The sequence below is a fragment of the Amblyomma americanum genome, chromosome 1 (genome assembly GCF_052857255.1).
Source record: "Amblyomma americanum isolate KBUSLIRL-KWMA chromosome 1, ASM5285725v1, whole genome shotgun sequence".
NCBI classification, from domain to species: Eukaryota; Metazoa; Arthropoda; class Arachnida; order Ixodida; family Ixodidae; genus Amblyomma; species Amblyomma americanum.
The window spans coordinates 412,788,680-412,816,024 of NC_135497.1; the positions used below are offsets into that span (position 1 = coordinate 412,788,680).

At 45.1% G+C, this 27,345-nt stretch overlaps 1 protein-coding gene and 1 long non-coding RNA gene across 3 annotated transcripts in view; one reads left to right on the top strand and one right to left on the bottom strand.

The window, feature by feature from the left end:
• Hs2st (Heparan sulfate 2-O-sulfotransferase) overlaps positions 1-7,221 on the bottom strand; it is a 41,440-nt gene extending 34,219 nt beyond the window's left edge. The window contains exons 1-2 of the mRNA XM_077650313.1: positions 6,969-7,221; positions 3,816-4,087 (exon numbers count right to left, since the gene is read on the bottom strand). Coding sequence (XP_077506439.1) covers positions 3,816-4,087; positions 6,969-7,092 — 396 coding nt within the window. The 5' untranslated portion in view covers positions 7,093-7,221. The remainder of the gene's footprint in view (positions 1-3,815; positions 4,088-6,968) is intronic.
• Positions 7,222-13,532: 6,311 nt separating this feature from the next.
• On the top strand, positions 13,533-26,400 carry LOC144115815 (uncharacterized). 2 transcript variants are annotated; one of them, XR_013311556.1, is made up of 4 exons: positions 13,533-13,580; positions 14,146-14,297; positions 18,549-18,784; positions 26,048-26,400. It is a non-coding gene; the product is annotated as an uncharacterized LOC144115815 (long non-coding RNA). The 2 variants fall into 2 exon arrangements; XR_013311555.1 differs by lacking the exon at positions 13,533-13,580 and adding an exon at positions 13,621-13,727.
• The last annotated feature ends 945 nt before the right edge of the window (positions 26,401-27,345 follow it).

Genomic DNA, 27,345 nt, shown 5'->3' on the forward strand with positions numbered 1-27,345 from the left:
ATGAACTTTTTTTTTTATGGTAACAGGCATGAAAATGGTTGTTTATGTAACTGAATGCCATCCACCAAATCTTGCACCATTTCATCTGGCCATCTCCAGAGTAGATAACATTGTATGAAACCCAACTTTTTGCATGCAGCCTTACTTTCATGTTATGCCCTTTTAAAATTCATTTTAAAAATAATGAAAAGTAAAAAAAAAACAGGTGGGCCAAGTACAGGGATCGGTATAATAAAAAAATTCCTTCCCAAATCGATTCCACTTTTTAATTTCCCGCTCTTCACCACAGGCTGAAGCAGCGCCATGCCCTACGTTTCAACCAGTAATGAAGAGTGAATGCGGTGCGGAGCGTCACTTAGCCAATGGTAAAGGGCGGGAGATTAATAAAATGGGATGGAATCGGTTACAGAACAGTCATATTTTACAGGCCGAGAGCTCTGGGAAAAGCAGACATGATTGGCAAGACTTCAGAAGAACAACAGTTAACAAAAGCGTGTTTGATATGCAGCCACTGTGACGCGAGAGAAAGCCACGTATATAAGAAAAATGAATTGGTCCTACTGATGAGGTTAGAGCACCACCAGGACCAATATCCAAAATTACTGCTCCATCATGACCAAAACAAGCAAGGCAGGCAGGCAGAGCTGCATGTGGAGAGGTCTACAACTCCCTTCACGCTTCCAAATCACCAAAGACACTCCATGAAATAATTTCAGCATTTTTTGCTGCTGTAAGTCTCGATAAAATAATGAAGCAGGAAAACAACCTCTTGCTAGTTTTTTTCCTGAATTCTGGAGCATTTCCATGTGTAGAGACACCTACCGTCTCTACTACTATGGACAGAAATCGCCTTTTTCACGAGAAGTGGCTCCCTTTTGGGACTGTTCAAAATTTTGTCTGCTACACAAAAACTAGTTGAAAACACATGTACATGAACATCGCAGACGCAATATGGTTCTGCGAGACACTAACTGCACATGCATAGCAGCAGATGTGCGCTCACAGCAGACACTTGCATATGTCTCCAACACAAAATGCGCAGGCGAAGTACAAGCTGGTTGTTTGTTTTCAGCCAGTGGAGTGTGGGAGAGAGCAGCGTAAATGAGGCGTGCATGAGTCGAGAAGCTGTGTCAAAAAGGAAAAACCTGGCATGCTTATTCACATAAAGAATGGCCACAGCCAAGTCAAACATGTTCATGGAGGAACACAAGAGACTATGATTTGGCCTTACCTTGCCTTGTTTTGACGCATGGTTTTGTGGGGACCTTATTTTAGGTGTGATTTAAGTATAACACCACATCATGGCACCAAGAAACTCATATGGCATAGAATGAAGAAAATGGTGCAGAAGTTCCATCCCTGGTCTCTTCAAAAAAACAAGTGGCATGAGCTGGCACTGTCTGGGCATGCGGAAAAATTACCTGGGGCACTTAAAAGACCACAGAACGGGGTATTTGAGCTTGGCTTTCAAATGCTTGCACTATGTAGATTACAAGCCACCAAGCGTTCATTCCGCGTACGAGGCCTCAAAAGCGAGCGGGAAATTTACAATACATTTTGAAAATTCCCGCTTTCACGCCTCGTGGCGATGTGCGGTGCGGGCTTTCGTGCGAAACCTGGCATATGACGACACATCGTGCAAGTGACGTCAGCAGCCGGAGGTTATCATTGGTTCACAGCGCGAAATTCTTTCAGACGTCACGCGCTACCACGGCCGCGGCCACTGCGCGCGCCGCGGCCACTGCGCGCGCCGCAGCCGGCGAAGAGGTAGGGAAGAGGTTGAGTGGGTGGGGACCGGCGGAGGGGCGCCGCCATTTTGGCGTGCAAGAGGAGAGGGAAAGGCGCGAAGATGCGGAAGTTCAAATTTTGTCTGCATATAACTCAGCTTCCACAAAACGCATTAAAATAATTCTTGCTGGAGGATCATTATGAAGTGGCATCTTTTAACATCCCAGAAATATCGCAACGTTATTGAGAGTCCCTTTCTGGGGCCCTTTAAGGAACTTACATGCGAGTAATACGAAAGCGTTGCAATTCTATTCAAATTCTATTCCAATTCTATTTCCAATTATAATCAAACTCTATTCTAACTCTGCTCTATTCCTTTATGGTTGGTGCAGTTGTAGATACTAGTACTAACTATTACTGGTTAACCATTAGTATTTTCCTGCCTGTGATGAAGTCACACTGTTTCAACCAATCGAGGGTTTTGTAATGCCGCCACTTTTTGAGCGATGCCGGGTTTTCGTGTTGACGAGCCACCTAATGCTTCCGCAATAATAGCCAGGGTGGCGCCAGCATACCCATATTGTGGTGGCGCAGAGTTTCTTAAAAGTGGAGTGGGGGGGGGGGGGGGGGGGGGGGGAGTAATAGTTTGGGTATGCATGATGCCTTTGTGGCACCGATCCTCATGAACTCATGAAGGTAAAATAAATCAGATGTACAAACGTGGTAGCAAGAGGTTTTCATAAAAATTTCATTAGATCTAAGCAGTGAGAGGGCTGCATAAGGGCTGCATTATCAGGAAACCTACACATCAAGGGCCTCAACCGTCGTGATGGCTCAGTGGTTATGGCGCTCGGCTACCGAGCTGAAAGACACAGGTTCGATCCGGCCGCGGCGGTTGCATTTCAATGGAGGCGAAATGCTAGAGGCCCATGTATTGTGCGATGTCAGTGCACGTTAAAGAAACTCAGGTGGTCAAAATTTCCGGAGCCCTTCACTATGGTATCCCTCATAGCCTGAGTCGCTTCGGGAAGTTCAACCCCCATAAACCACAAACCATCATCAAGGTCTAAACAAAGTGCTCATCAAATTATGTGTAGACCAGCAAATTTTTGGGGTGGCGGCTGCCAACCCCTTCTACCTTTCGCACCATCACTGTTAATAACCAATTAAAACAAATGGCACAAGCCTCCATGCAGTGGATGGCACAAAAGCAACAAGTAATAGCACACGTTAGTTTCACCTCCGACAGTCCCAAGCAAGATATCACACGGCACTGCAATAGTGAACTTATATCCAATCCACGGCTGACTTGCAATGTACGCTCACTCACGAACATTACTGCCACAGCCCTGCTTTGCAATGCTTATGTGTGCAAAAGATGGATAAGTTCAAAACACACAAAATCAGATTCAGGGATGTGCAAATATTTGAAACTTTCGAATAGCAAATAAAGCATCCTGATTAGATCCTCTGAATTAAATAAAATAACGCATTTTTGATGCCACACAGCAAGCCACTGCAATCAGTGTGTGCGGAAAGGAGGGTTCAGTGACATGATAAGGTTCATTCATGTGGCGGTGCTCATAACGCTCATACATGGCCTCCAATATTGGACAATGCAGCGGGGCTCAGGCAGTGTCAGCAAACCCTGCTTTCCCAATAAATTCATGACTCATGCATAGCTCTCGCCCCTGTTATCTACTTAAATGTGGCGCTCGCTTATTCACTACCATCACCAGTACCGAAAAGGAATTTTTTCATGCGTCACACAATTATTCATTTTTAACGAATATTTGCACACATACCACATATTTGCAAAAGTATTCTATTCCTATTTGATTCAGTTTTTAGCTACATTATTTATATTTAATTAGGTAACAAAGTCACACTATTTGTGTTCAGTTCGGCTTTGAAAAAGTTCGATTCATACACCCTTTGCCAATTCAAATGTATGTATCAAGCACGTGTTTTTTCTGTGACCGCCTTTGGCACTGAAGTTTTTCCAACTGACCACTGACAGCCCTGCTACACTCAGAACACACTTTTCCACTCCTGTAGAACTGCTGAGTGGTATGATCCCTGCTTACCTGATCAGGCAGCGACATGACATGCATGTTCTTGGATGTGTTCAGATGGAGCACGTGAAACTTGTTGGTAGCACACAAGTCGTATGCAACACCCATGAAGCTGGTGCTGCCTGTCTTGGGAACTCGGTTGTACAGAATGACCAAATTGTCCATTGTCTTCTCAGGCAGCCCAAAGTCATCCAAGGGAGCATCTGTATGGCTCTCTTGCACAGGGGGGAAGTCATGTAGCCGTTCATTGAGGTAAAATAGCTGCAGCCTACCAACTGTGTCTGCTGCATAAAGACAATGCGAGTGGAAATGCATCATTCATAGCAGGGACAAATGCACAATGATGATCAATATTTGGCAGCTACAAGCTTCCACTGCTTTCTTATTATTAGGTAAGTACACCTTCACTTATTTCCAAGTCACACATGAACACACACACATGCACAAAGGAACTAATCTTGAACATAACAAACCTTTTTGACCACTCCATTACATTTCCTCTCAATACAACCAGTATAATTTTAAAAGTCTATTGTGCAAGCTGTATACATTATCACAGCCATACCGCCCAAAAGACTCAAAAGAATGAAGTAGCTTTCTAGCATGGGCATCCACCATGGCTAATAATGTTTCAAAGAAGCATTAACACTGAATTCAACTAACTGTTTCTCTGTGCATGCATGTGTGTGCATGTGTCAAAGTGAAAAAACTTTCTATGTTTGCCTTGCAAGATGCCCCCCCCCCCCCCCCACACACACACACACATGCACGCACGCACACGGGGGACTTGTTGCCGCTTACAGATAATGGCGACACCGTTGGCAGTGATGGCACAAACCCACAAGCATCGCAAGATCTTGCTTGGGGTTTACCCATGAGAATAGTGCTTTAACATAAAATAGACAAAACCCCAAAACAAAAGACTACCTGTGCTTGATGTTCCATTTTGTTTAAGCTTGAGACGCTGCATCTACGTGCTTGGAATTTTCTATGAAGTATTTCTGCTGAGAAAAGCAATCGTTATCAAGACCCTCCGGGGTTGCACAATGATATCCCACTCACGTTCTACATTGACATTTGTGGACATAACCAGAGCACTAGCTAATAAATTCCTCGTATACAAGGTGCAATGTCTCTTAATGTGGATGCAATATGATTTGCTGAGACCTGAAAAATCATATACAGAAATAGAAGCCAGGCATACAAAATGAACAGAGAAAATCATTTTTGAATTGAACACCATTACATTTTATGGTAGCTCTGATATGGCTCAGGGAGTGTGTTTTGTTTTCCAAGCTTGAGTACTTCAAAGTGTCTAAAATGTGCTGATTTGTTTACATTATGACTTCATATGATATGAATCGGTAAATGAGCATAACTGAGACTGAAAGCAGTCACGAGTCAAAATGTGGATACCTGAGGATTCAGTAGAAAATGCATAATTCAGGTTGTAATTTTTGCTGTGGATTCTTGGCATGTGCCTACAACAACCTGAAAATTTGCCTTCCTCCATTGAAATGAATAGTGCCTGCAGTGGATAGGAACGAAAATCCTTAGGCGGAAATTGTACCAAAAGTGAACACCCAAAACACCTCAAATAATTCTTTGGAAGGCACTGGAACACTGATGGCACAAACCCAACAGCATTGAATTTCCTTTCTTGACCACACAGCACAGAAAATCACCAAGTATGCCCAGTAAGCTATGTGGAAGGTAGGTAGAGAACTGCGATGCTGTCTGGTGATGACTTTGCAGCTGATGCCTACTGAATAAATGGGTGAAGTGTTGGCACAATAAAAGCTTTGCAAAGCACCTGCTTTTTATTTCAACCTCAGTTATCTCAAAACAAGTTTTTTTTTATTATAACAGTACCATTACGTAATTCCCAAAGAAAGGACAGATGGCTGATATTTTGTGTGTGTTTTATATGATCACATAGGAATATATTGAACCAAGATCAGGCATGTGCAGAGAATGGCTTTTATTTCATGAAAACCAATTCAAAATTGGGGGCTTAAATTCAGTATTCAGGAAATAAAAACAAGGATTTCTTGTTATATGTTAATTTTTGTTCAGTTGAATGAGCAGAAAACGCTGGCGATATGTTTACTAAAGCGTCCAAAACATGCCCTAAAAAAACATGTGAAGAATAGGGCTTACCTTGTGCCTTTAAAACCTTGGTCTATGATACGTGATCGATTGGGTTTAATGTGTCAAAGCTGCGCTGTGGGCTATGAAGCATACTTAGTGGAAGACTCGGATTAATCCGGACGGCTTCGGACGGTTCAAGTTAAGTGGAACACCCGGCAGCGGGTGTGCGCATGCCTTTTTGCTCCTGTTAACTGTCACTCACTGGGTGCTGAATATTCAAGTTCTCATTTACATCACTTCCTGCTGCAAGGTTTTTGGCTGTGAAGGCTCAGTAATTAGTAAACGAAAAACCATCAGACACGACTGCCATATAACCTGTACAAGTCGTACCTAGTGCGACAGGTCACTTATCTAAAATAAATATAATTGCTGTACTTGTCCCTGCAATTTTCAAGGAAGAAAACTGGCAAGTTTTCTGCTTGAGAAACACAAGCAAAAAGAAAACGGCAAGCCCATACAACACCATCCCACACGGATTGTGCGTGCACTTTTAGTGCGCAAATTTCGTGGATTTCACATAGCTTTCATTTGTTTTGTTTTGTTTTTCTTTCAAAAAGCGTTGTGGTCAACGGCAAACGAAGCATTTGAAGTGTAGTAGTTAGTGCACTACCCTTAATGATACTGAACACGGGAAAACCCACCTGCGCGTAGAGACTTAAAGGCAAGCCGACATGACCACACGCACTGTACAGTACTTCCTGCACGCTACACCTACAGCCGAGCATGACCAGAACACAAGCAATTATTATTCAACAAAAACGGTACCTGCAGACCTCTGCCTACTGCAATATTTACAACGACATTCATCGTATCTGTAAGTGATAGGTACGGATCCCGGAAAAACATTGCGCTGGACCGCAGCGGACAAACAACACCATCACCGATAACGAGAACACTGCCTCGGAACTGTTAACTGCTGGCAATCGTTAGTTAAACATTATTCAGTGAGACACTGCACTGATTTTTCCGACATGGTCAAAGCAATGCGAAAACCATCGTGGGAACAAAACTCACTCAGTTTCAAGCGGGATGACTCGAGCACAGCGAGCTTGTTTTCAAACCGAAGAAAAACGGACGCGAAGCACACAATGATGCAGAAACAAAGGATGACTTTCCACTGACATATGCGTCCAATCATTGCTATCTCAGAAGTGTGCCGCGCGAGTACGGGTTGCTTAAGTAACAGTTTTGGTTTCCGTGGCAAACTACCACGAAAAGCATCGCGTCGGAACAGTGCCTCGTCACAAAGATGCGGCGGCGCTGATGTCAGCAGCGACTTTCGCATGGTTCCGCCTGCCCGACTGGCTGAAGAGGCCGCCGGGATACTAGAGATCCTGGCCAGCATCTGACGCGACTACCCCATGCCGCCGGATCTCTCCTGATCCTCCTCCCTCAACTGAGGGTATGGGACAGGGGAGGTCTGGATGAGGTGGTCTCATTCTGTTGGACAATAAAGGTTTTTTCACTCACTCACTCCGCCTGCCCGCGCAGGCTCCAGAGGTGGGCATCTGACCTCAAAAAATCTGGACCTCACCTCAACCCCAAAAAGAATTTGCCGATCACTCAACCTCATCAGTTGAGGTTGAGGTCTCCTTAGGCTCCCTCACCTCACTTTTCCTGAGGCCACTGCCGACCTCACTCAACCTCAAATTGTGAGGTTGAGGTTGGCTGCTCGACCTCATAAAAATTAACGAAAAAAAAACAAAAAGCGAATAAGAAGTTTTTCAGTTAAAAACAATTCTGAGAATCCTGTGAGAGAGGAAAGCCAAAATGATGATGGTATTATTTAATAAGGTGTGTACAGACACTATTCATGTACACGCAATAGGAGAAGCTAATAATCTGGGATGAACCCTCAGAGAGTATATGGCCTGCGGGCAGGGATGTCCCATGCGCGGTTACCACCAGTACGTCGGTGAGTACTTTATATGTGTCAATACTTGGCAACCTGCTTCGTGTATACTTCGTATTGGAAGCCTCTCGCTCATTCCCGCACGAACCGCCAATTGACAAACACAGCCCTTCTACACCATCTACCAGAAATTGGGAGGAGGGGGGAGGTATTCACGATACTCGTCGATGTAGTTTCCAATGCGACGGTTAGGCAGACGCATATCAGTATATTTCGATTTTCTAGCTCTATCCGGCATAGCGAGAATGCTCTTTTCACTGTATGTTGCCTTAGAAAACACTTAACAAGCTGCGACGACTGTAGTACTCTTCGACATTTGAAGCTCATTTGAGGCCCATTTGAAGCTCTTCTTAGACTGTAGTACACCAACAGAGGCACGTTGTATTTATGTCTGTGTAGAAGCGAGCAGCTTCTTTTATTAATGCTAAAGCATTAGATGGCTTACTTTCCAGGCCATATCCGCAAAAAAGTATCCGCAAGAAACGGCGCCATGCGACGTCACGAGCAGACGAGTCACGCGACGATGATGATGACGTCACATAATTAACCAATACTAATTAATATAATTGGGTAACACTAAGACTAATTGGTATTATTATAGAGATTACATCACATAAGTGTGACGTCATACCAGGTCACGTGACGGCGATGTAATGTGCCATCAAACCTAGTCACGTGACGGCGCTGTAATATGACATCACACCGACTCACGTGACAACGATGTAATTTCTCGTCATACCAGGCCCCCATCCAACCCCCTTCCACCCCATTTCAAGATCCATATGAATCCCACATTACTACGCATGCGCGCATGACGCATTACAAAGAGTGCCCACAACCCGGACCACATTAAGAACATTCGGATTGTCCAGCAGGTAAACGCGCCAGTTCTCATGTATATCATACTGCAAATATCATGCAACAACACATGCCTTTCCCTTTCTCTCGAGATGATGGCGATGATGATGATGCTAACAGTGTATCCTTATGAGACCGGGGAAGTCTGATATACCTCTACCAAATTAAAATTGGCCAGAATAATGATTAAATATTGTACATTACCCAGCAACCAAAGACAATTATTGTACGGGAAAATAGGAATACCTGCAGCTAATAATTAAGGATGATAATGTTCCTGGGGGGTCAAGACCCTCCCCAGTTTGCGCCACTTCCCTCCAGGTGGCGATGGTAATGGTTTCGAAATCTTGGGAAATCTCCGATGACTCGGTGAACCCGCTGCATTTTGAAAGAAAGGGCTTGGTTACGTCTTCGAACACTGTTCCAACTATTGAAATCACACGGGTCAAAACAACTGGCCTATAATGGGCAGCGTGAACCGCTCTCTCTATCAGGATCACCACGGCTCTCCTCTCAAGTTTCCCCGCAGCGAAATCTTTTTCCGAGGCCCCCTCCCCCCCCCCTCCCCCCAACCAACCCACCATCCTTCTCCCTACCCCGGGGAAAAAAAAAAACGCCTAAGTACTCATACGCCTCAACAGAATGCTGGGTACCATTTCGTCAACCAGTCTGAGACAAGCTGCTTTAAGGCAATCACTAAATTGTTTCCTTCACAACTGAACTAATCAATGGTACGCCGGCATTCTCGACGTTTTTTACCCACGAGCACCGCGCGAGCATTCAGCGAATTGCCGTTTAAGATGAACGATCGGTCTCTGAAAAATAGTTAAAGGAAAGATAACGTGTAGTGCCTGGTCGTCTGCAAGGCAGGCCGCCAACCTAACTGATCCCATACGAGAAAAGAAAAAAAACAGAATAATTACAAACACACAAAAATGGCACACTAAAAACAGAAGCGAACAACAGTGTGACCCATTAAACGTCATATTAGGTTTGAAACAGCGACTCAGCAGCACAGCGCGAGCATCTAATCAGTTCCATTCACGCATCTTCATTTAAAAAAAAGGAAAAGGAATCAGCTACCAAGGAATCAGAAACATGCACCCCGCCTTTCACGAAGGCAGGCGCAAAGACAGGTCAGAAGCATTACATGCTAGGTATACAGGTCGACAGGACGTCCTGTATACGGACGCTGCAATATATGAGAGCAAAGCCGCACACGCGGCTGTGGCGGTTAAGGAAGACGGAACCCCGGTGGCGTGCTGCACAGTCAGTGGTGTCAAGACAGTAGAAGCTGAGGAAGTGGCGATAGCCTTAGCCGCCAGCCAAGGAGGGGTCAAGGTGGTCATTAGCGATTCAAAAAACGCTGTGAGAAATTACGAATCGGGGAGGGTGACGGAGACTGCCATCCGTATATTAAGCAGGGAAGGAGGACCCAGAGAACTGGTTCTGCTCGTTAGGGCACCAGCTCACCAAGGACTTAAAGGGAACGAGGAGGCTCATTCGGTCGCCCGAGGTCTCACTTACCGGTCGACCCCTGGGACCTCCCAAATCTCTGGAAGTACAAACAGCACAGAGGATATGCGCGCATACCAGGAAATCACACAATACTACAGACTAAATCGTCAGATTTATCCGGGAGCGGACAAAACGCTCAATAAAAAAGAGGAGGTTCTTTGGAGGAAATTACAGACAGGGGTTTTTCCCAACCCAGTACTCTACAGCAAGTGGCATCCTACAGTACTCAGGTCAAAGTGCAAATTTTGCGATCAGCCAGCAAATTTGGTCCACATGGTGTGGACGTGCCCGGCTAAATATGATAGCTCACGCACTATAGAGTCCTGGGAGGCTTTGCTCCGCAGCCCAGACCCCAACGTCCAGCAAGACATCATCGGTCAAGCCCTTGCTGCTGCTGTATCCCAAGGGATCCCGGCCGACGGCTAGGGCCGACAGGGGAGATGGACTTCTCTCCTGGCGTTCATTGACTGGTGTTACAATAAAGTTGTTTCTCTCTCTCGCCGCTGCAACACTGCTATATGCTGGTGCGTTCGCCTCGTGTTGTGGTGTTTCGGCATAATAAGCGAATATCAGAGAAGCAACAAGGAACAGGAGACCAAAGAGAGGTTATTCGGAAGGATAAAAAAAGCGAAATTATATTTGTATCTGCTTGCATTATGGAACGGGAACATACATAATTAGTGTGAGATTCGAATGGGGAAGTCACCCATCAAAAGCTTCGACGGTGTTACAGGTTTTTCCGGCTTCGTGCTTTTTAAATCAAATCAGCAGGTGTCATTGTTAGTAACCACCTGAATCACATTCTCTCGCCTGTGCCGACTACTCCAGTTTCTGTTAAGTCAGCTTGTAATGTACAGCAGGATCCCCTTTATTCGACTGCAAGGCAAGAGTCATGACGTCAGTGCCGGCAACGAGCATGGACTGGCCGTCCGCGCTGCGACGAATTTATTGCGTGCTTGTTGGACTGAAATTATTTGTTTGCGGCATCAAACAAAGCTACCGCGGGTAAACGTGAGTTACGTGCTTTGCGCGCTCCCGGGAGTTTGAGCCGACCTGCAGGCAGCCGTGTGCTAGTTACGCTAGCGGGGCAAGGGGGAGGGACAGTGGCGTGCTGTGACAGTAACACTCCTTCCGGGAACACCAGAGGGGTGCGCCTTCCTGTAGTCTCGGACTGAGCGGACATTAATTATGGCGCAGCACAGGAAGCTAAGAGGGAACTGTGGCATCCGGTTGTCCAAACAGGGGAAACCGAACACCAAGCGTCATCACTGCATGAAAACTGCGGCGGTGCCCTGCAACTCAGCTTCGGAAGCAGCACTCGTCGGAGCAAGACGTGGCAACTGCAAAAAAACTCGACCTCGCCGAATGACGACCTCACTCAACCTCACGCATGAGGTTGAGGCCTGAGTTTCTGACCTCACTCACAAAATTTCGAGCCGTCGCCGACCTCACGTCACGACGTGAGGTTGAGGTCGATCTCATGAGGTTGTCCACCTCTGGCCGCAGCTACCGGCGGCTGCGTCATTCCTACGCACTGCAGAAGCAGCATGCATTGACCAGCTGCGTCACTGTTGGATCAGCGTAGTAGCATAAAAGGAAATTTAAATTAGCCACGATAGGATTCTCGCAGATAAATACCGCATTAGGAAACTGGCTAACAGGGAATGGGCCACGGTGTAGTAAAGCGCGTAGTCTGGGAGTCGATGCACTGCCACTCAATGTACTTAATAGCATGCAAGTTACTGCGTTCATTCACCTGAACATCAGCATAGTACGCTTATAACGGCGCAAAGAAACAAGCACATATGCAGCTGCACACGTACCATTTTGAGCCGGTGTGCACGGGGCTCCGGCAGGTTCATCGCCCTCAATAAATACGTTGTTTTGTTAACAGCACAGCATGTGTTAATGGCGCTTTTTATGACATTTAATCTTTACTTGAAACTGTTTCTTAATACGACCGACGTAATTATTCGATTCGGGTAGGAAGAGGTCTGGTAAGTTGTGTCAATATATTGCGCGGTCACGTACGTGAAAGCCACACCGTCGTCAAGTCACCCCGTACGTGCTCTTAAATAATTGAGTAGAAAGTGCACAATTTTTTTTATGCCATCATATTCATAAAGCCCTGTTCTGTATGATGACGCGATTAGTTGCTTTTTTAGATGATCAGTACATATAAGTACTGATATGCATGCATTGTTACATGAAAACGTTTCTTGCAAAAATAACTAACATAGTACTGCGCGTGTAGGGAAAAATTAGATTTATTACACTCCTCAATGCCTCAGGAATCGTTTGCGACAAATAGAATCATTCTATTTTCATGCGTTACGAAATTACGAAGGGGTGAATGATGCTAATCGCAGAAAATGTAACAGATAAGAAAACGAACCTTAAAGTTTATTCCCTCGTTTAGGGCCTCTTCGCTTTTGCTTTGGTCAAAGAAATGCGGCACTGAAATCAAAGAAAACCTCTAAGAAATTACCTCACCATTTTCGGCGACCGCAGATCGAAAAAGCGTAATTTATAAATGTCTACTGAATATTTTGCTATAACTTTTCGTCATGAAACAGAAGACACCAGGGCTAAGAAAGAAAAAAAAATTCAGAAATCAAAATTTTGAGAACTCGAGAAGTCGGCCTGTCTGGCGAGTGATCTTGCGGCTAAAAACAGCGCTTTAAGCTAGACAGAGGAGATCGGGGACACGACGCTGTCCCAACTTTTCGCACTGCGCGACATGTGTGTCAACAAACGGTGAGCGCACGTCTGCTCAGCCGAAACAACGCGATCACTTCCCCTCACTACTGTCCCGAAAATCATTCCGGCAAGTGCAGAGTGTCAAAACTTATTTTATTCTATGCCTAGCGTATAAATCAACGGCAGAAACGCTTTCTACATGTTACTACAATACACAGTGGCAAACTATTTCTCTGAATACGCCGCACGTGGCCAACGCGAGCTCGTGTACTTCGAGAAATTACTAAGTTGAAAGCATCAACCATTGCTGTGATTCGCAAAAACTAGAAAAGCGCCTGCAAGCCTTGAAAACCTGCGCTCAACACCTCTCTCAGCCTCTCTGCAACGCCACTCCCTGGCCTTTTGCCTACCGCGAGTCCGCTAGCGACTGCAGCGCCACCTCGTTTTGTTTACAAACATGTCGGAAAACATCAATTAACGCAAGCGTTATTTCAACCCATGACGTTGCATCCGGTTTGAAGAAAAGACGTGACGTCCGCCAATTTTTTTGCCGTTTGAGCCATGTTTGAGCCGAGCCGAGCATTGCTTTCAGTGCCACTAAGGCCGGTCGGCGGGGCGGGCGTGCGGTCGTGTTGCACGTGAGTAATTTGTTCTTTCTTTCTTTTGGCATGCACATACTGAGCAGTTGCCTGTTATCTGACACTCGGCATTCCGTTGTCAACTTCCTTGCGCCCGAATATTTTGTGGACTCAAAGGCCCGTAGGGAAAGACTCATCTGTTTTATCGTAAGTTCTGCTCAAAAGCTCTGTGCAGGTCTACGGAAAAGAGCAAGCGCTGAGCGTGTTTTTATATCTTTTGTCAGCCCAGCCCAACGTAACTCATGGTAACGCATAATTACCAGCTTTTGCGTGCTCCCGAAAAAAGGCGGGAAACTTTTGACAACAGTCTAGTTGAACCACTAATAAAGCCGGTCGTGAGTTGAACTAACCGTTTTTGCGATGAGTTTTGTTCGCGGTCCGATATTTTGTGGCCCCGCGGCTGGGAAAGTCTGTTGAGTGTTGACTTAATTGCACTTTACAATTGTGTGCTCTTGTTACAATTCGCTTTCTAAAACAGGTGCAAAAATTGTGGCGAGATAAGCGATTACGCTTTGGTGTCTGCAGAGGGAAACATGTTCTTCTTTTAAATTCATATTTATTTCAGACGACAGCACTTAAAAAACTTGCAGGCAGTTTTCTGGTATGCACGGGCCTTCCCGATTCCTGCTTCGAGTCCGGCGTTCACTTGCTGGCGCAGAGGCTGAACAAATGGGACGTTAAAATGCTGAGGCAGCAAAGGCTTTAAGGCGCCACAAGGTGAGCCCTCCACCTTCTGTGATAATTTTGAAATGAGTGCTGTGCCACCTGCACCGAACATCTGTTTTACGTGGGGAAGGTGTTTGGACTTAGGTGACCAACTATCATGGAGGCAACTGTAAAAGCATGCTTCCTTTTAAGGCCTCTAATCTTAAGACCTTTTTACAGCTGATCTTGTAAAGAGGCCTTAAAGAGATGAACACTGTGGACAATGTGCATGATGTCCTTTGACTGTTTGGAAGCTTGTGAGGTGCATAAAGCTCACAAGGCACTGTTGTAGTGTGTGACAGGTCATTGTGGTGATATTAGAAAAAGACATAGTACAGCACAATGGGACAGAGAAAAGGAGCACACAGGATAAGTGCTCGTCCTGTGTGCTCCTTTTCTCTGTCCCATTGTGCTGCGCTATGTCTTCTGATATGCTATACCAACAAGCCCAAACTACCACTTTGTTAAGATTGTGGTCATGATAGGTTTCTTTGATTTGGCTGCACTCTCTGCACTAGTTCTGTGAAGTTCCACGGTGGTGCCGGTAGCATGCAGTGTCAGTTCAGATGGTTCAAATGCAGCTTGGCACTGTCTGCTTCCAAAACCAATGGTCGAGTGCAGCCCGATTGATAGCCTTGCTGTTGTCACGGAATTGCAGCCAACCGCATGCTGCCGACGCCAACGACCACCAAAATCCTGAAATACTTGGAAGAATTTTCAAGCAGCAAATCGCAAAGAAGTCTTACCATGAACCTGCTCTAGGAAATTGTCGTTTCACAGAAGAAAAAAAAATTGTTGCATGTATACACACAGGCTACTTACGAATTAGCGCTGAAATGCTGCCCATTCAACTGGACTTGACCGCTTAGGTTTTCATTATGACGCCTCAAACAGTCACTCAATTCTTCCATGTGTAGGTCGAAGAAGCAGAGAAGGTATGGCACGTGTTATTTAATGAAATGATGACAGTTATTTGCTGAAAGGTTATGGTTTATGGGGGTTTAATGTCCTAAAGCAACTCAGGCTATGAGGGACGCTGTAGTGAAGGGCTCCGGAAATTTTGATCACCTGGTGTTCTTTAAGGGAGCTGCTGACCTGAAGGACATGGGTTCGATCCCGGCCGCGGGGGTCGAATTTTGATGGAGGCGAAATTCTAGAGGCCCGTGTACTGTGCGATGTCAGTGCACGTTAAAGAACCCCAGGTGGTCGAAATTTCCAGAGCCCTTCACTACAGTATTCCTCATAGCCTGAGTCGCTCTGGGACGTTAAACCCCCATAAACCAAACCAATCTTTTTTGTAATGAGGTGTAAGGCATTATTATACACGGATTACACGTGGTATGCTCCTACGGCTGCTAAATAATTTATAACTGAATTTCTTTCTCGTGCTCTTTCAGTTTCAGCAGCTGAACGATGACTATGACCTTAAAGAGAGGTTGTAGGTCATGTGAGGTGTGAAAAACTGCAATATAATTGGTGCTTCTACATTTGTTGTCATTTTTCCTCTAAGGAAGGCTGGCTTCAGCAGTGCAGTAAATAAAAACGATAAAGCAGCAATTATATCGCAGTTTTTCTATGCCTCTAATGACCTAAAACCTCGCCTTGTTGTCACAGCTCTCATTCGGCTGTTTAAACCGAAACAGCATGACAGAAAAATTCGATTATGAATTATTTAGCGGTCGTAGGCGAATACCAAATCGTGATTCATGCATTGTAGTGTCTTCATTATAAAGAAGAAAATATGCCACCAATATTAGGTCTCTATGCTCCATTAACATGCACTGACATCGCACAGTACACGGGCCCCTAGAATTTTGCCTCCATCAAAATTCTAGAGGCCCGTGTACTGTGATGTCAGTGCATGATAACGAAACCCAGGTGGTCGAAATTTCCAGAGCCCTTCACTATGGCATCCCTCATAGCTTGAGTCACTTTGTGACGTTTAAACCCCCATCGACATTTCAACAAAGAGCTGTCATCATTTCATTAAATAACTAGTGCCATACCTTCTTCAGTTATTCAACCTACACATGGGCATTGCCATACTGCTGCACCGCAGCTGCGGTGCAATTCGGCTTTCATTTCATTCATTTCGGCCAGCCTAGAACTCGTGCCGCACTAGTGCAGAAAGTGCAGCCGAATGAGAGACATTATGATTATGTGGCTACTTCCGTTGCATTGGGTGGGCAACAGTTTTTTGTCCTAGCCATTACATAGAAAGAAGAAAAAAATAGGAAGCGTGGGAAAATTCACTACTAAGACAACAGCTTTCACCTGTAGACCCCAAATGAACAAAGCCTGCCTGTATACTGAACAAAGCAATTAGGCTGTCACGTATCTAGCAAGTTATAATTTTGAAGGTGGGCCTCCTGCTGTGAAACTGGCAACGTTTGTGCCCCTAGAGACAAGCAGTGGCGAGAGGCGAGAAGTCGCAGGCGAATGTAGGTAGAACAGGTAGCTGAACGAGGTAGTAGTTCCCATAATTGAAGAATACAAGGAAAGACAAGGACGAGACATGTTTATGTTCTTCCATGTTTGTCATTTTGTTTTCACAAGTTAACAGTAGATGTTCGTTGTAGTTTCACTTTTCGAGGAAAATGGGGAAGGGGTTGTTCATCTTGAGACATACAGCCCAAAAGACAGAGCACAGGAGTGGCTCACACATTAGTGTTTGCGTTTTGTTCCTACTGTTCTGTGTGCTTGCACCCCTTGTCCCCAAATGAGGCATTGACATGATCTTACGTGGTGCTATGCTGGTAAAGGATGTCTGCTGCATGCATATGGGTGTGTGGCATTCAGTTTCAAGCACCAACACACGGCTTCTAGTGCAGTAGGAATTATGGGAGCAAAAACACCTCAAGGATGTGGATGAATAGTTTAGCTCTTCTACACGTTAGCAAGGCGGGCGAGTTGGTGATACATATTTAAAAGATTAACAGCGCGGAAAACGGGGACTTTAAGGGTACAAAACACAGGACAAGCGCTTGTCCTGTGTTTTCTACCCTTGAAGTCCCCGTTTTCCGCGCTGTTATGTTTTTAACTCTTCAGTTTGCCTTTTCTGAAAAAATTCTGTGAAAGGAGGTTCTAATACATGTCAGCCCACCCCTCATGTAATACTCCCTTGTGGGCCTTTGAGGTACGAATAATGTACAAATAAATAAAAAAAAGTAGTGCCCTTTCAAACAGTATAATTTGCAACTTTGGTGCAAGATTTTCAGTGGCCCCTTCAGGGAGTGTTTGTCCAGTGCTTGTAGTGATTGCTTAATGTCACTTGGTCCCAAGAACCAGACAGTTAACCAATTGCCCTTGTGCCTCTTGATGAGAAAATCTGAGAGGTAAAAATGACAATTTACCATAGCTGTGAACAGTAATGAGCTGGATGTATTGCCGAAGAGAATCGAGGTCATCTACTTGACAGTGGTAAGAATTTTGGGTTGGTTAGAGCATCGATGGCTTAACATCATCTTCCGTATCTTAATAGATGTGGCATTGTTGGCGTGTGTAATTAAAAATTTGTTTCGATGTGAGCTGTCAACTCGGGCATGACGAAGTTGTAAGCTCGACCAGAAGTACCTGTGCTGTTTGAGCTCAGGGCAAGAGCTTTGAGCGAGGCCACTGCACTACGTCCTTTTTGTACATTTGGCTTTCATGGTGCTCCAACTTCCTCCTTCCCCCACCTCTGTTAGGAATGTCGCCATGGGGCCGAGCGAAAGTGGTAGGGTGTAATTAGAGCAGTGGCATGGCCATAAGGTCCATCCGAACAGTACTGCATAAGACTTGTTTGCTGGATTGGCCCCGCAGTCAGAACTGAGGTGAGTTATGAGTGGGCCACTGTGGAGAAAGACAGTAGAGCAGCGGAAAACATGCCACGAATGGTGGAGAGCTATAGTTTGGAGGCAACCTTTGATGCCTTTGTTGCCATTGTGGTCAAAGTTATCTGTGAGACCATCAAGGGCAGCACCTGTTCTGAATGCATCGCATAGCAATAGATCAGGGCTTCAATTTTATAGTTGGATCATGGGCTTTACTGCTGGAGGTGTATGAATTGGTTCAGATTTCACATTGAGGCGCATCAAATTCAGCAACGTCAGTACTCACAGGTACAGTAATACCTCGCGGCACTGTGGAAAAACTGTGCAAAGCGGCAATATTGTCACGAAGATGGCGAAGCTGGCAGTGGTGCAGGAACGGAAAAGTCACGTTATAGGCGAGCGGCCATTAAAATCATCTCACTGCCATCATTCATCGCCGCTTATTATTCAGCTGGTCGCCACTCAACATTTGGTGTGAGATGTGGGGTATCATCCCCATCCTGGTCCTGGATCTTCGGAGTCTTCTGCCTGCCGTTATCGTCGGCCATGTGCACCTGGTTTGCCCCGCTGTGCCCCAGCCCGCCGAACCTGAATTGACCTCGCCGCTCACCGCAGTCCCGTCCCCCGCCCTGACCACAAGACACGTTGACATGACAACGCTGCCGCGACCCGAGACGCCGCCCACACGTGAGGACACCACCCCCCTGCCCATGCCATTCAGTGCATTCAAGGGCTTTGTCCGTTGGCTACTGGTGACCTGTGTCCCAAGCGTTTCGTCGACTAGAATTCACTCACACATATCTTTCATCGTGGCAGCCAGCACTTCCCTCCATGCCATTTGTGTTGTACCGTCCTCCTCTGAACCCATCTCCACTGAGCCGTCTCTCCGTCGGTGTGTTCTTCTATTCACTATCGGGATGATCGCTCGGCAGCCCCGGGTAGTCTCACTGAAACGAAGAAGCTGGCAGCGGCGTGGGAACAGAAAGGTCGCGCTATAGGCGAGGGGCCATTAGAATGATCTCACTGCCATCGTTCATCGCCACTTATATTTCGGCTGGTCGCCATGTAACAATATGCCCAAACTGAAAGCAGCCTGAGTATATCCGTTGACCTGGTAAAAGATGATACCTGAGGCATTTCAAAGAATGTGCAGGCAAAACCTTTTAATCACATAGCTACGAGTGCAGCCTCGAAGGTATGCAAGCCAGGTCTCGTGTCCCAGCTGCTCTATTAGGCCGTATTTGAGTGAACAAGCAAGTGTTTAGCACGCATGCAGTTTTTTCCAGCAGTACAAGTTTAGCTGTCTTCAGATTCCACGCAGGCGTTACTTTCATTGGATGGTGTTTTGCCAGTGATGGAAGCAACAGTGTCAAAACCAAACTGTGCTGAAGAAGTCGTGGACTGCTTTGTCTAATCCATCACCAGTCATGCAGAAAAAAAATGAGTCTCCGCAATGCGTCCTCTGCAACAAAATACCTCCTGTAAACAGGACGTATTTAGGAATACCTGCTCTATTCCGAGGCCTGGATTGGGAAAAGTAGGGATAAGAGTTAATGGAGAATATTTTAGTAATCTGCAATTCTCAGGTGATATCGCTAAGTCGCTCAGCAGATGAACTGCAAAGCAAGATCAGTAAGCAGAATGGTGGGTCTAAAGAATTAAAGGAGTATAAACACCTAACTTTTGGGTGCGTGTTTTTTGTTTGTAACGATGCGTAAGGCGTTGTTATACGTGAATTATACCACCTGGTATTCTCCTATAACCAATAAATAATTTATAACAACATTTCTTTCTCGTGCTGTTTCGGTCTCAGTTTCAACAGCTGAATGAGGACTGTGACGCCAACGTGTACTTACAGGTCATGTGAGGCATGAAAAAACTGCAATATAATCACTGCTTCCACATTAGTTGGCATTCCGGCTCTTCAGGAAGGCTGGCTTCAGCAGTGCAGTAAATCATAACGATGAAGCAGCGATTATATGGGCGTTTTTCGATGCCTCACGTGACACAAAAGCACTCTTTGACATCACAGCAATTGTTCGGCTGTTGAAACTGAAACAGCGTGACAGAAAAAATTCAATTATAAATTATTTAGCGGTCATGGGCAAATATCACATGGTGATTCATGCGTAGTAGTATTTTCCACATAATTGTAGAGAAGAAAACATGCCACCACAATTACGTGCCTATACTCCTTTAACATGAAAACCAAATGGAAAATGCTCTTGGCCATTCTCTCCATGCAAATGATGTGTGGTGTATAATATTGTTACGTGGTGGCCGGCCAAAGAGTGAGACGCAATGAACGATGGCAGAGATATGATTTGCATGGAGGGAATGGCCGAGTGCTCTGTACCAACCACTGCCAGCTTTGTCGTCTTTTTTCACAATATTCCATTTTCTCATGAACATTGTCACTAATAGGAAACTGGGTGGCGTGTCATTGTTTGCGTAAGAACTTAAGGGCACTGAGAAGTTCCCTAGGCAGCCGCTGACCACACACCATACGTGGCAAAATTACTTTTGAAAAGTAATTAAATTCCATTACTAATTACTTTCCTATAAATCACAGAAGTAATTACATTACAAATTACTGGTCTCAAAGTAATGACATTACATTACAATTAGCTGCCTTAAGTAATGAAAATTACTTGGTTTCGATGCTAAAATGTTGCGCATTGGCCATAGTTTGTGCAAAATTTCGAGTTTTTTGTTTTTGTTTGCACCGCCACTGAGCTTGAAAATGGGCGTCAGAAATTTTTCCCCTTTTTAGTCAATTTGAACTGCAGCTTTACTGATGTAGATGAGGTCTTTGTCATATCATTCTTCAATCAGAAGTACATTGTTCAATGTGTAATATGGTCCCACCATCCTGATTTTGAAGAATTTGTCATCCGCGTAAACAGTGGGAGTGCAGTGACTGCTTATCCACGCATCATCCCAGAAGTGCACAGGCGTGCGAGAAGCTGCCAATTCTGCTGTTCAATTGATTTGTTCTGGAGGCAAGTTGGTGGAAATACATTGTATGTCGCTGGGACGCTGTTGCCTATCTTGCCCTTGAGTTAGAAATACGGCCTCAGATGAGGCCACAAAAACCCGACAACTCATGGCCAACTTTCTTATATATGTCAGTTGAGACTTCTTGTCAGTGTCAAAGTACTCAAAGACGTCAAAGTACTTGCTCAAGCACTCGCAGTGCGTCTGCATGAAGGTGCCATATGGCTTGCCTTGGTCATCGAGCTCTCCTGGTGGCCATGCAGTGCGTTTGTGTGTGAGACCTTATGCAGTGCACGGAGATGCGTAGCAGTACTGTGACTGATATGCAGACTTCACCAAGGCAGTGCTGACGCCTGCGCGCACCTCTCGTCCACGTGCTTCCCTGGGGTGCTGGCTATTACTACTTGCACGCTTTTAAGGCACAAGCCTTAAGTGGCACATTAACATCGATACCCGGCATTGTTGTCGATGTCCAGGAAAAGTGGTCCGTAACCCCCAATGACATAGTCAGCAACGAGAAAAATTTCTTCCAAGGGTGCAGAGAATTGAACCCAGGGCCTTCAGATTGCGAGGTGATCACACAGCCCATCGGCCACAAAACCGCGTTGTTTCTTGGCAAGTAATGATTCATTTAATGTATGTGTTGCCCTATGACTATAAGCTAATGAGTAGGTGTGTCACTAGAAAGGAAGGAAACAATATAAATTAAAAAGTAAATGTTTTTTGCCTTCAAAGCAAGAAAGTAGTCTCTAGTGTGTCCGTAATTTATTCTTGCTTTGGGAGTCGCCGTGGTGGCTTATTGGTTATATGGTGCTCGGCTGCTGACCCAAAAGACTGGTTTCATCCCGTCTGCGGCAGTCTCATTTCGGTGGAGGCGAAATGCTATAGGCCCGTGTACTGTGCGATGTCAGTGCACGTTAAAGAACCCCAGGTGGTCAAAATTCCCGGAGCCCTTCACTATGGCGTCCCTCATAGCCATAGCCGATTGCTTTGGGACGTTAAACCCCCATAAACTGCATCTTTGCTTTGTATACGCTCATCTCCCTAACGCGAGGCCAAAGCATGGCAGATACGAGGAGAAGCATGGACTCGGTATGCAGCAAAAGTAATATTGCTAGTAATTGATTAGTTTTCCGTGAAATTACTGCTTGAAAGTAGTTCATTACATTACTAAATTACCAGGCCACAAAAGTAATGAATTACATTATAAATTACCGAGAAAAGTCATTTAATTACTGTAAATATATTACAGTAATTTATTTGCTGGCTAATCTGCCACACACTGATTTCAAGGTGATTGCACACTGCTTTTCAATGAATGCGAAATCCTGACATGATAGCTTTTGCAAATGGTACGAAACAACGCCTTTTGCATTTTTAAGGCAAAGGTTTGTGCCACCTTCCCTTTTATTTTTCTCTCCCCCCTTCATGTTTTTTTTTTTTTTTTGATGTTATGAATGCAATGTTTTAGCAATAAGCTTGAATTAGCCCCTATGAAAAATTTTTTTGCTGTTCTGCACGTGACTGTCTCTATGTCCAGGTTTTGCGCCATTTCCTAGTCCCTGGCATTTATTAGCACTTTCACTTCAATAAAACTTTTGTGAATGTGCTGGCACAAATTTTGAAAAGTTCCTTTGCTAGCGCTTGCAAGTTGTTTCCATATTTTTGTTTTCCATGGGGGTGAAGTTTTATGGCATGTCCAGTCCGTCAACTATTTCTTACCGTTCTCAGATTTGTCCCGTTACACTTATGTATTGTGGAAGAGCCGCAGCTGCTCTTAAGATGCTTCGTGTCCTTGCCTTTGTGCAGGGCAGCAGCGGCGTCTTCTCCGCAGTGCTCAGTTGCATGTGGGCAAAGCATCCAAAAATGATGACTAGCTTGGCTGGCATTTTCTCTTGGTCTCTGAATGCATCATGTGGTCAGAATTTGGCAAAATTATGGACATGTATACCAGGGAATCATTTCAAAAAGTTATCCAGGATTTGTATTGTGAATAAAAATAGCACAACACGCATAATTTTTCGTTTTGTGATACTGCAGATTACACGAACCAAGAACAGAACAGCAAGGTTCTACTGTATTTCTTTGAAGGGCTGTGACGGTTTTAAAGGGTGTCTAGCAACCTACAATTGTCCAGAGGAATTTCGTTTACCTGGAAAATTCTGGCAGTTGTGAGGGATACCATCAAGGAAGTGGTCAAGTCTGTGAAAAGGACGGACTGAAATTAACGCAGAGGTCTGCTGCGAGTTTTAACGATATTGTGAGTGTCCAGCACACGGTCCGTTCTTATTGGCATGACATAGTTTTGCTTCTAATGAGTATTAGGCATGGCAGCCTGTCTGTTTTAGCTGTATTTTTTCTTGTCTTCAATTAAGTGAGCATTGTATATACCGTATTTACACACATAATTTGCGCACTTTTTATTCAGAAATTAGGGCTCTAAGAAGGGGGTGCGCAAATTACGCGGGGATTTCGCGAGCGCGACTTAAACTCCACAAAGGTCATAACGCGCAATATAGGTATATTGTATGTTGCTGCGTACACATCAGCACCCGGACCCGCACCCTACGCTGGCCGGCCCCCGAAAAAAAAAACCCAGCCATTTGTTCGATAGTTCCAGATTCCGTAAGTTTGCTTTCGCAACTTCGTCTGGGAAAGCAACCGCGAATCATTAAATCAATTATCAGACCACACAATTCTTTAACAGTACCGCGCGAGTATCGACCAAACTGCTTGTCAGCGCCTTATCACGGCGCGCAGCTGAGAAGCCAGCGAGAATAACCACATGCACACAAGTTTGCTGACACAACGATTATCGTCTATGGACAAACTTGTGCGCACGCGGTTATTCTCGCTGGCTTCGCCACTCCGCGCCATGATACGGCGCTCACAAGCAATTTGAAACTTGCCGTATAGTTGTGATATCCCATCGCAAGACACGACCGAACAAACACAAGTCGTCAGAGCGACAGAGAAAAGCATAGCCGGCAGTCGAGTCACATGCATCAGCCAAACAAACAGCGGTGTTGGCTCTTCTATCAGCTGCCGATCCTCCCTGAAAGCGCTGCTGGCCGTTCCGAGTGGCGATGCCGCTGGTGCCACCGTGATTGTAACAGCGGCCCGACACCACCGTGCACAATGGATTCAAAAAGCCTTCCGAACAAACACTCGGAATAGCCGAATGCTACTGGGTAGAGCCCGCGTGCATGATGGTGGTCTAGCGCAGCACGGTACGTAAAATATGCAAGTAAAAAATTTTTTTTTTTGTAAACCCGAGTGAGAAGATAAGGGTGTGCAAATTATGCGTGTAAATACGGTACTAGTTGGTTCTGTACAGGTTGCCACACTCCTCATTAAGTTTGGTCTGGTGCATATCAATAGACACAGCTACGTTCAAAAGTATTTTCTGTTGAATAAGCTGTAGTCATAGGAATGTGCAGAATTCATGCGCTTTCAGTATACTGATGCGAGGTGCCACTCCACCCCAATGTGGCATCAAAATCAATCTGTAAATCTTGCTCTCAGGCCTCGTCAATCTTGTAGGCTATTGCAGAAACAAACAGAGGCTAGTTTCTCTGCGGTTCGAGCTGTGATGACGAGGTCGTAGTAAGCTGTTACTTTTTGTGGAAATGCTTGGTGCTTGTCCTGTGGCATTGCTGCTATCGAAAGGGGTGCCAGAGTGTGCCTTCATTGGAAAGGCAGTAAAAGGCAGTGGTTCTCGGTGATGAGCAAACCAACCTTTGTCAGCCCTCTTTTTCAAGGGTTCCTTCTTGAAAGCCTGAAATATTCTTTTGCAGTACAATGAACAGTGTAAGCATGCAGAGTGTTCCGTTTAGAAATTTTCCAGAATTGCCTCAAAGTAGAGTTGTTTGTTTCTTTTGTGAAAGCACATGTATGTCAGCACATATGGCCACCACTCTTATGAACCATTAAAAGAAAGCAAAAACTTGTTAGCATAATTTTAACAAACTTCCAAATCTAAGAGTCCGGATCAGTCAGGCACTTTTCGTCCAGTGAGAATGAAAACAGCTGCTGAAATTTCAGCACAGATTCCTAGTTGAAATGTGCCAGCATCTGTGAGTCCGTTACGGCCAGGGATTCCAGTGTGGTGAAACCCATACACAAGAGTTAAGTGGGCCATGTCCCGTTAAGAATGCTGCATCTGGGGCAGCATTCCACAGCTGGAGGTGTCGCAAGAAAGTGTGGAAGAGGTCGTCTTGTTAATGCTCTAAAGCATATCGCTGTACTGGCTGCCATTTCGAAAGGCCCTGATATGCACAGCATGTGTACGAGAGCAGACGATGCAGCGGTCCCTGTGTCATTACTTTTGGAGCCCACATGACCAGGGTTGCTGCTTTTCCTCGGGAGCGATGTCGTAATGCACCCCGACACTCAGAAACCGAAATCGCTCAGTATAAATAATGCGGTAATATTTAATGTTCATATTTAAATTGCGGAGCACGTATCACGCACCGGGTGGGAGTATGCAATGTTTGAAACTAAGAACACTCCAACCAAAAATTTGATGTCTCCGCTCCTTTAAGGTTTTTGGTTTAGCATATGGAGCTTGTGACCTCCTGTGTGCCAGCGTCAGAAGCCTTTCAGAAACCCTTTCGTTGTTTGTCTTGACTGTTTTTATTCATTCCTGGTCTCTGCCTTGTATACACTTCTTTTTGTGTGTGGTTTCTCTGGCACATCTTGAACAATGTTCCTTTTATCCTTTTTTTTAAGGATCTTTCTAATGTCCATACGCAAAACCACTACAGGAGTGCGTGGGCTGCTGCTATAGTCTGTTGGGAGATGTCCTTATCTTTTTTCCCTCATATGCATTCCATTTTTGTGTATTTGTTTGTGGTTTTCTCTTAGTGGTTTATTAGTTGCATTTTATTGTTCTGAGCTTGCATACTTTTTTCTCTTTTCATGGCATCCAACCCTGTGAATGACTGACACTAGTGGAGGGACTGCAGCAGCCTACCTTGCATGGCGCGGCAATCTCTGGTCCAAGGCACCTATTCCCCGTTCCATGCTATTGGCTCAAGATTGTGCCCACAAGTCTGCACCTTGGCCTACAGGCAGAGTCTCATTAGGCCCACGTCGGCCAGGACTTCCTTGCCAAATAAAGTGTTCCTACCGACACGCCTTGTCAGTAATTGATGAAGCGTATGAATAAATGAGTAACAACTTCGTTGGCCGTATAGAAAAACCGTGTTACAAAGCAGTTTTTTTTTAAGGCCATACCCAGCCACCACATTGTTTCCTCTGAGCAACCTACTCATCTTTGAGGTAAGTGCTTGCCGTGTGTCGCATCACAGTCTGAAGTGTTGCTGCAGAACCGCATATTGCCTTCCTGTTTATGCCATTGCAGCAGGAAATGCTCCACAAAGCTAACGAAAAAAAATAAATTTCGCCAACATACTGCTTTCAGACAACTGCTAAACGGGTGCTGAAGCCCACTGAACATTGTAATTGAGGCCCTTTGAATTGAATGTTCTTTGTAGGTATTTTACAAAGGCAAGATAGCAGTGCTACTGGGATTGCAAGTCGCTGCAAACGAGGTGGATTCTGTAGCACTGGGCTCTTGCTGGCAGTTTGTGAAATCCGCATTACCCGAAACTGCACTGTAAAAGAGCATAAAGAAAACGATGTCTTCCTCGGTAATTCATGCCATGCAACATGACATGGAAACCATCGCATGGCCAGTTTATCCATTGCCTTCAGGTTCAAGACATCTGCCAGTTTCTATACGGTAGCTTGAGACTGTTGCACTGGAAAATTACATTTCTCTTGAAGGCACTTTTTGAGCACTAATTGGGTTTACCCTGGTTTTCGTGATTTATGTTTTGGGTGCACAAACTGGGTAATATCGGGCTTTAACTGCTAACAAGAGGCCCTAAATATTCGCTAAATTTGATTTATAGTCTTCTCTTACTGTTGTAACCTATCTTTCCTCAAGCAGGACGGTAGCTGAGTGAACTCGCATCACCTGTTAATGTCAATTTTTTCTTTTCTCAGCTGCTGAGGGCCATTATTGCCAGAGGGGTATGTAAGGTGTGTACTGTAGACAGGTAAATCGCTTAATTCAAACCGACGGTATTTACAAACTGGCACTTTGCTCCCATCAAAATCGCGTATTTCAGTGCGACAAAGCTGCCGGTAATATAAGCATACGCAACGGCCGTACAGCTTACCTGTCCTGACCGATGAAGCATGGCAATGCAGCGCTGCATGTGGCCATCGTGGAGAACCACTCG